The following is a 9,983-nucleotide window of genomic DNA, read 5'->3' as shown; positions in this document are numbered from 1 at the left end:
GTTAATACTAGGTCCATAAAGCATTGTATTATTTAGTTATGAAGTCTTATGAAAAATCATATTCTTTATTTAAAAAAAGGGGGTTAAGAACTTTTTTTTCCTTTAGACCTAATCTTTGCTCTGATATTTATCCACGGAGTATTTCTTTTCTTTATTTTTAATGCAGCATTTTTAATAATTTTCTCAAAACTTTCATGACCCCCAGAATATTTTGTTGTATGAATATCTGAACATGCAATACGCCTATATCAAAAGAAAGGACAAAATCCCTGCTTAAAAAAAAGTTTTATTCTAGCTTCATGTATTCTTTTTATCAACACTTGAATGTGGGTAAGATTTTGAACAAAAAGCTGAGGAAAATCTTTTTTTTTTTTTTTTTCCAAAGACTACAACAAACAGACTACAATGCTTGTTTCTGCTCCTGTTTTTGTCTGTGTTTTGATCTGATTAATAGCGCCCCTACCGTATAACAGTGAAAACACGGAAAGCTGGAATAGAGTACCTCAGGGATGACGTGTTTTTGTAGGCCAACCCGGAAGTTAGCGGCGCACGGGTTCCCTCAATTGAAAGCCTATGCATTTTTCCCATAGACTTTTGGAAAACCACAAAAAAATAAGCTCTGTGTTTAACAAAGGGTTATGACACTTACACATTTTGTCTATCAAGATAATCTTTACAAGTTAACACAACATTTATACATTTTGAAGCCTAAATAAAGTCATCAGATATAAAAAGCTAACAGTAGTCTATAAACGGACTACAGCACACCATGGTCGCGGATCAACGTCACCACCACCAAGCTTCCTCAAACTTTATTTAAAAAACAACTTTATTTAAAAACATGCTCGCTGATTATGATCTGCGTTGTGTATGAATACTTATCCACTTTTTCATGAGAAATGATGTGTATATATATATATATATATATATATATATATATATTCCCCACCAAAGGAAGTAGTCAATTTTAGCAACTTGTTAGCAACCGCCATTTTTAAGACACAATAAAGGTTTAAAAAATCACAAGCGGGTTATAACTGGTGCGTTTTATGTCATAGATCAAAATGTGAAAATATTTAGAGGCTTTGTTAACCACAGACCTTATTTCAGGCGATTTAGCAAAAACCCATTCAAAAAACCCATTGACTTGAGGGCGATGGAACCGGAAGTCCTAAAATGCTAACTCGCTTCCGGGTTTTGCATACAAAAACACGTCATCCCTGAGGTACTCTATTACTTCAATGGCGGAGGAGAGCTAATAATGGCGTGTTTAAATCATGTCATAAACTGAACGCACATGAACGCCACCACATCACAAATGGGAATCTCTGAACTCGAAGTCTCCGACTGGAGTTGGTGGCGTGCCCGTAAACAATATGGCGGACGCAATCCACCTCTTGTAATGCGGAAGTAATCTATTTTCTGTGAATGTGCAAGTCCACAAATATAGTCGAGAGATGCCACCTTTGCAGCCTATTTATGGAGTTTCTTTTGTGTCTTTTTTATTCAAACAAACATATTGTGTTTGAGAGTAAAACTAATTATTTTGTAATTAAAAAATATATATATTGCAAAAAAAAGTCGTCTTAAGGCTCAAAAATAAAGAAGTTGATAACAGAATTATTTGCAGTGCGTGTAAATCTTTGAAAACCTTTATTTTTCCTTGTGCACTTCGAGAACTTTTCATCCCAAACCCACACATTTTGCTCTCTTTTCTGCTGTCTTTTTTGCGGGTCAAAATATTTTGCTTGCGAGGTGAATAGGTTTGCAAGCTGAAAAGTTTGCAAGTTGAAAAGTTTTGCGAATTGAAAAGTTTTGTTTGCACGTGAAGCTGTAGCTCAGTGGGCGGTCTCTACCAACCAGGATGAAAGGCATTTTTCTATTGGTCACCCTCGATTGAAGTGACAAGTTGGCCACGCCCACTACGGTTTCCAGCCTCTGCTGCTGCCACCGAGAAGATAAGAGAAGCGAGAATGGCGAGCAACAGGTCGTTTACTGGGTAAGATAACTAATTTAATATCATAAACGCAGTGACAAGTGAACTGAACGATTCTCTCTTCTTATGCTGCCGTTGACTAGATTTTATTAACGTTAGCCAACACTAGCAGCCAGAGCCACCATTAGTAACGTTTGCCGTGTGGTCGATGTCCAGTGTTGCTAGCTGAACTGACATTCATAATCACATTTGGATTTTCTCAGCGTAAAGGTTGACATAATGTGGTGTAATACTACAAAAAAAATATATAATCATAACCTTTATCTCCATACCAAAATCCCAGATGGCCAGACAGTGATTCATCTTTTATAAATCGTTAAAATATTAATGTCTGTGACGCTGTGACCATGGAGACTGTTGTATAGACTGTAAGTATTTTAAACGTGTAACTTTAAAATGATAAATGTTTATTATGAATAAATAGCGCTCATAAACGGCCGCGGAGATGGCATTCTCAAGTCAAACTAGCCGGGGCTTGGACCCAGAAACGGCGTTCCTTACGTCACGAGTTAACAAGCGGATATTTTTACCCCAGAACCCAGGCCCAACTCTACGAACATCGAAAATAGTGCCTCTCAACCTTTACGCTGAGAAAATCCAAATGTGATTATGAATGTCAGCTCAGCTAGCAACACTGGACATCGACCACACGGCAAACGTTACTAATGGTGGCTCTGGCTGCTAGTGTTGGCTAACGTTAATAAAATCTAGTCAACGGCAGCATAAGAAGAGAGAATCATTCAGTTCACTTATCACTGCGTTTATGATATTAAATTAGTTGTCTTACCCAGTAAACGACCTGTTGCTCGCCATTCTCGCTTCTCTTATCTTCTCGGTGGCAGCAGCAGAGGCTGGAAACCGTAGTGGGCGTGGCCAACTTGTCACTTCAATCGAGGGTGACCAATAGAAAAATGCCTTTCATCTTGGTTGGTAGAGACCGCCCACTGAGCTACAGCTTCACGTGCAAACAAAACTTTTCAATTCGCAAAACTTTTCAACTTGCAAAACTTTTCAGCTTGCAAACCTATTCACCTCGCAAGCAAAATATTTTGACCCGCAAAAAAGACAGCAGAAAAGAGAGCAAAATGTGTGGGTTTGGGATGAAAAGTTCTCGAAGTGCACAAGGAAAAATAAAGGTTTTCAAAGATTTACACGCACTGCAAATAATTCTGTTATCAACTTCTTTATTTTTGAGCCTTAAGACGACTTTTTTTGCAATATATATATTTTTTAATTACAAAATAATTAGTTTTACTCTCAAACACAATATGTTTGTTTGAATAAAAAAGACACAAAAGAAACTCCATACCCTATTGACCGTAAAAAGGTTTTAATTAACAATACGAATACGATAGTATTGTATAATTATAATAGCATATAACGATTTAAAACTTACAACACCTTCATAAATTAAATAAAAACATAAAAGCAAAAACAAAAGTGATGCACATTCTTTATTCATCCTTAAGTAGAATTAAGAATTTCACTTTATGTATTGTTGAAAGGTAGGATATATCGCTGTCTTGCTCTGACCAGTAACTTTAACACACCTAGTGTCATAAATACGACTTCCCAACTTGTAAATATGAACTTACCAGGAGAACTTGAACGCACCATCAGTCCGCTACTAGTCTGACGTTACTTTCATGTCTCTCGTATCATCCCTTTTTTTTGTTGTTCTTTTTCATACAAACGCAACTAGCAACATGTTGCGTCTCACACTTTACTTAAATGAGAAATTATTTTTCTGGTCAAAATACTGCCTTTTTTACAAAATACAAAAACAAAAGCCACTTTGTGTACATATTTGCCAAGGGGAAGATGGTGCAAAGCCTCAACAGGCTGGTAAAAATCTACATCTCCTTCACTGTGCTCAAATGGAGAAAGTACTGGTGTCCTGGGACTGTGAATGAGAATTCAAGGAGATATCTACTTCTTGTTGCTCTCTCGCGTGTGCTAACCTCCTCCCTCTGTCACCAAAGTCTTTGACACACTTCAGTACGTGCTGTCTGAAGGAGGAACCGACGCAAGTGTACAAAACAGGATTTAGACAGCAGTGTATTAATGCCAGGCTTTCTGTGATCTGAGTAGCCCTGTCCAGCTCTTTACTAACCCCACAGTGCGTAACAAACATATACACGATGTCCACGGCCCGGCAGAACTTGACCACGTTGTAGGGCAGCTGCGTGACCACAAAGACTCCCACCATCACCAGCAGCACACGGATGGACCTCCATTTCCTCCACCTCCTCTCCTGAGGGAGCTTCAATAGGGCTCGGCCTACACAGGTGTAGCAGAACAACATCACTAACAAAGGTAGCAAGAAGCCAATCACGATTTCCACCACCTCCAAACTAGCTTTAGCCCTGAGCGCCATGTCCGACGGATACATTGCAATGCAGCTTTTTTTATGAGGAAGCTCCTTGACCGTTGAAAACACCAAATCAGGGACTCCAAGACAAAATGCAACAGTCCAGACCACCAAACAGAGTTTTCCACAATGCTTCTTTTGAAAAGCACGGGCAAGGCCTCTGTTTCTGGCTTCCGGCCTTAAAGACAGGTACTGATCCATGCTGATGTGGGCAAGGAGCATCATGCTACAGGTGAAGTTGATGGTGTACAGGGCAGATACGAGTTTACAGACGGTGACCCCGAGATTCCAGCCATGGACGGCATCTGCAGCCCAGAAGGGCAACGTTAGGAGCAGCAAAAGGTCTGCCACAGCCAGGTGAAGTATAAATGTGTCAGTCATCGTTTTCAGTTGCTTGCAGTACGCGTACACCGCCACAACCAGAGCGTTCCCTGCTAAACCTAGCACTAGAGATAACCCGAAAACAGCTGGGAGGAAGATCCTCGCGAAGGAGCGCACGTCACCCTTCTCGCAGATGGTCTGATAATCATCATAGCTGAAGTTGGAGCTGTTGTTTTCGTACTCGTAGTCATAGTAATGTTCATCTGAGATCTCCATTCTTCCTCTAAAGCTCTGGACATAAAAAAACAAAAAAAAAACAATGATTAGTTGGAAAGTTTTTTATGTCCAAAAAGGCATGGCAATTTTCAAGCATTCTCTGATTTACAGATAGTGCTGATTCTTGTTCCAGTAAAGCATATGGCTACCAGACAGGATGTTTTATTGCTGCAGGCATGTAACAACACCTTCATTCCAAACATTCCCACTCGGCTTTTATCAAATGCTCTTTTTCTATACATGCCTGAAATCACAGATAAACTGAAACTAGAGATGCGTATCAGTAAATCCTTTCAAGGTTTCCAGTGTAATCCAACATTCGCTCAAAACAAGTCGTACACTTTAAAGTTTCTCTTTAAACATTCCCCCTTCCATATATAAAGTGGAAATCATAACATCTTCAATTCTTTATATTTTCACATTTTATTATGCACAAGTTCCAGGAAAATGTTTTCACAAATTATAGCTTAAATATCATACTGTAAATTAGTGGAAGGCTATACCATAAATGAGTTATTTCAACTATTTCAGGCTTAAACCCAAACATGTTATTTTCAGTAATTTGGAATATTAAATATAACACTGATCTGTTAAATACTATAATTCTGCTAATAAGTGCTGCTAATAGCAGATATGCACATTTCAATACAGTTCATGGCAGATTATCTTAATGTCTGCACAATTGCATAATTTCTGTTCAAAAGCTTTATCTCCCAAATCCAGCACTGGACATCTGGATCATATTAAAGGTCTAGCTAAAATCAAAACAATTCACTTAAACTCATAGTACAATGTTGTTCTTACCTTGTAAGATTCTTAGGTTTGCCTGAAGGCAGAGTAGATTGTTTCTGTCTGCTCTTCCTGTGAGAACAGAGTGTGTTTACTGTGACTCATGCATGCAGAGTTTTACTCCCACATTTCATTCTGCGAACGAATCTTTTCCTATTTGCGTCTGCAGCAACTGTCCGCAAACGCCTTTAAAGTCTTTTCAACAAGTTTATCAGATGTAATGCACAGCCACAGCATATTCAGCAGCATATATTAAGGTTTTTCTTCAAAATGAATGTGCATGCACATTATTTTTGTGTAATTATTATTTTTTTAAGCTAATTATTTCATTTTTTATTTTTGTTTGAGAAAAAACATGCTGTTGACTTTGTTTGTAGTCATCATATATACCTGTGTAAGTGCAAATTGTTGCTTTTGCATGGTTGCCTGTGGTTGCTATTTAGGGTTCAGTGTGAAAGCAGTGATACTGCATACTGGCCTTGGTGTGATTTCAAACAAAATGTTTTTCCCAGCACATTTCAGATGCTTAAATGGCATCAAAGTGAACTGCACAGGAAATAGTTTTGTGTTATTATCAAGAATTATGCAGATAAGGAAGAAAGGGTGTTGCTTTTCTATTTAATTTGGACCGCCAATGTGTTTTGACAAGTTCCTGGCAAGAAACATATTATTTTGCATGTTTCTAACAACTTTTCTGGCACATTTAACTGGCAAAACCACTCAAATACACAAGAGGAGTGATAATTACTCAGTTTTTATCTCACAGAATGCATCAACAAACACATAACTTCTCAGGCTATTTATGCTTGACAATATCCACATGTCATTCTTTTCATTCTTCACTAAATTTACAACCACAGCCAAATCTCTGTAGAAAGCTATTCTCCATCTACAAGGTTTGGCAATGCTTCCGCACAATAAAGAGTGACATTTAAACACAAATGCTTTATTGTAGTTAACAGATAAAGATCAACAGACATCAAATAAACATTGTGACAAGCGGAGCTGGCTTGAGTGCTCATCTCTTGAGTAAATACTGCCGCCTAGTGATGCCTCTTAGACTTACAGAATTGGGAGAATCTATTATATTTACCATAGAGATTATTGGAAAAATAAAAGCTGTAGAAAGATAAATGATTACTTTCATAAGCATAACTTGACGCTGAAATGTTCTTTATGAAACATGATGTATCTCTATATATGCAATCCCGCTTTTTCCCGATTCAGGGATCCTGTAAGGAGAGAACATCTGTTAAGCCTAGTACCATTTTTTTATATTATGTAAATATATTTGCAATATATTACCTGGGAAGGAGCCTTGAATGCGTATAATGCTTTAACGTCCCGGCCAGTGTCCAGTGTCCCTTTTGGCACGGACAGGCTGCTTTGTTAGGTAAATGACAAGTTGAGTGTAAAGCAATTTAATATAATATCATTTTTAATATAATGCGTTTAAATAACACATTGACATGGTGATCAGAGGATGGAGAATACCTTGGGAATTAGGGGAGCTCCCATTGCTAAAAGGCTGTAACGTCCCGGGCGATGAGTTCCTTTCTTTTTGCCCTTGCTTTTGCTCTGCCTCTTGGTGCGATAAAGCTTTACCTGAGATAACCAAATGATGAGTTCAGTGTAAAGCAAGTCAATATATTTTTAGAATATAAAATCATGTAACTGGTGAAGCTTGTATTGATTAAAGGTGCAGTGTGTAAATTTTAGCGGCATCTAGCAGTGAGGTTGCGAATTGCAATATAGAAAAGCTACGGTGGCCAACATAGGACAAACATGTCGTTGTCTGAGACCGCAGAGAGTAGCCAGTCAAGTAAACGCGCTCTGTAGAGCAGTTTGTCTGTTTAGGGCTGCTGTAGAAACATGCCGGCGCAAAATGGCGACTTAAAGGATTAGTTCACTTTCAAATAAAATTTTCCTGATCATCTACTCACCCCCATGTCATCCAAGATGTTCATGTCTTTCTTTCGTCAGTCGAAAAGAAATGAAGGTTTTTGATGAAAATAAGGGAATAAAGGGTCTTATCTAGCGAAACGATTGGTCATTTTCGAAAAAACTGTATATGCTTTATAAACACAAATTATCGCCTTGCACGTGCTTCCGCTTTCCGTATTCTTCAAAAAGCTTACTTGTATTTTTTTCGAAAAGGACCGATCATTTCACTAGATAAGACCCTTATTCCTTGTCTGGTATCGTTTAAAGCCCTTTGAAGCTGCACTGAAACTGTAATTTTGACCTTCAACCGTCTGGAGACCACTGAAGTCATAATCATTAAATTATCAGGAAAATTTTATTTGAAAGTGGACTAATCCTTTAACTTGTAATGAGACCCTTGGTGTATGTAGATAGAAATGGCTTATTCTAAGGTAATAAAGACATAACAGTTCATTATGTAAGGTCTTTATACACCACTGAAAACATAGTTATGTATATTATATTGCATTTCTGTCAAAGGATCCTCCTAAAATTTACACATTGCACCTTTAATTGTTTATAACTCAACCTTTTTCTCCATTTACTGTACCTATAGCCTTTGTCTCATTTCACTATTTATATTTGAATTGCATGAGAGAGGATAGTGAATACCTCAGAATCTTTACTGTCTCCTAAAAGGGTGAAAGCTCCTGGATGTGGCCTTTTTCTTCTCATAATCTTGCCGTTCTCCTTTAGATCATTAAAAAGAATTAAAGTCAATTTTCTGGTGACATAATTTACATGACAATCTCTGCAATGTGGAACAGGTATGGGGGGAGATACAGCTGCAGATTATATTTTTTGGCATGTGAAATCTTTAAATAGTTATTTTGTGTTGTACTACTGGCATCTTAGTAGTCATCTAGAGAGAGCTTGATTATGGCTTGATTATCATCCAAACCCATAGAGTTATTTCATTGTGAAACAGCAGCAGCTGGAAAAATCATCTCACAAGATTGCGCAAAGGCACAAGCTATTAAACATGTACTTACACTTGATGTCACAACAACTTCTGTCTTTGCTGTGTCTTCTTTCTCTGTGGAAACCGTCTGTCGTCGTACTCTGTACATCTACACAAACATCATTGTTAAAAGAGTAATTATGAAAACAATTAAAACATAAAAGATGCGTTTAATGTACACACTGCAGTTAAATGATCCTTCGTTCTGTTTAAGCATGAATAGCTTCCAAAATATCTGCAGAATGGTTTCAGTGACACATGAACATGTTGTCAGAGTTGTGAGAGGACCTTATGAATCTGTTCAAAACCATTCAAAACAGTCAGCATGCTTATTGATTATCATTACCTCAGTCAAAAATGTTCAACTGCTTATTAATATCAGTATTTGAAGCATAATTGCTAATGAAATTAGGTTACAAATAAGCCATTGATGCATTCTATCACTTTGCAAAAAAAAAAAAAAAAAACTGTATTTAGGGAAAAACATGCCCCTTAAACGTCCTTTTCACCCCAGTGTGATGGACCTCAGTAAAGTACTACCAGTGAAGTTCATCCCTCACCTCAGGCTGATGAAGATCTGGCTCTTCAAACCTAAAAGGATATTCCATGCTCTGATCTGGCTCTTCTAAATTAAGAGGCATATGCATGCTGGTATCTGTCTCTACTTCTCCATGAAGACTGGAGATGAGCAGGCTGAGACACAACAGCCCTAGCTGCACACTACCCTTCATCCTGCTGCCTTCTGCAGTCCAAGTGCGCTTCATCTCCGCTTTATACTCACACATTTAATCACTACCAGATGTCCAAAAAAGGGGCAGTAACATTTTCCCTGACGAAAACTTTTTGAAACACACATGCAGGTCTGAACAACAAAACACCCTGCTTGTATGTAATGATCTGTTGTCTAATACTGACACACAAGATGATTAGTTATGAGTGTTTTGTGTGGCTGAGGGGCCAATGTATCTCTTAAGGCTGTGTTTTGTCATCCAACTTTCGGTCTCGATATTGATTTATATCTTCATTGCTGGAAAATAGATGACGCAATTTGTTCCTGAAACGACAGAAAACAATAAAGTAAAAATTGATTTTGCAAAAGGAGAAAGTCCCAGAACGGGCGGTGAGAAAGAGCAAGGAGGAGGAAAAACCCAGGGTACTTAGCCCTTTCTGTGTCATTGTTTTCAAACCAGCTGACTGGATCTACATGTGATCAAGCTTAAGTCTGAAAATGCTGGAATATTTTGCCTTATACAGTCTGAATTTGCAGATCAGTGACAAGGACTAAA

At 38.0% G+C, this 9,983-nt stretch overlaps 1 protein-coding gene across 2 annotated transcripts; it reads right to left on the bottom strand.

The window, feature by feature from the left end:
- Window positions 1-3,163: 3,163 nt before the first annotated feature.
- Window positions 3,164-9,476, bottom strand: ackr4a (atypical chemokine receptor 4a). Of its 2 annotated transcripts, XM_048163218.1 has the most exons (7): window positions 9,258-9,465; window positions 8,729-8,806; window positions 8,349-8,426; window positions 7,248-7,358; window positions 7,059-7,137; window positions 5,769-6,985; window positions 3,164-4,979 (listed from the first exon to the last, which is right to left on the bottom strand). In XM_048163218.1, exon 7 carries the CDS (start codon window positions 4,962-4,964, stop codon window positions 3,870-3,872), a length of 1,095 nt encoding a protein of 364 aa, XP_048019175.1. In that variant the 5' UTR covers window positions 4,965-4,979; window positions 5,769-6,985; window positions 7,059-7,137; window positions 7,248-7,358; window positions 8,349-8,426; window positions 8,729-8,806; window positions 9,258-9,465; the 3' UTR covers window positions 3,164-3,869. The 2 variants fall into 2 exon arrangements, with proteins under 2 accessions (XP_048019175.1, XP_048019177.1); XM_048163220.1 differs by lacking the exon at window positions 3,164-4,979 and having other exon boundaries at window positions 6,684-6,985; window positions 7,059-7,134; window positions 9,258-9,476.
- Window positions 9,477-9,983: the final 507 nt, after the last annotated feature.

This window comes from Megalobrama amblycephala, linkage group LG17 (assembly GCF_018812025.1).
Source record: "Megalobrama amblycephala isolate DHTTF-2021 linkage group LG17, ASM1881202v1, whole genome shotgun sequence".
NCBI lineage: Eukaryota > Metazoa > Chordata > Actinopteri > Cypriniformes > Xenocyprididae > Megalobrama > Megalobrama amblycephala.
Note: the sequence above shows the minus strand (reverse complement) of the source record. Positions and strands in the feature narration are given on the sequence as shown.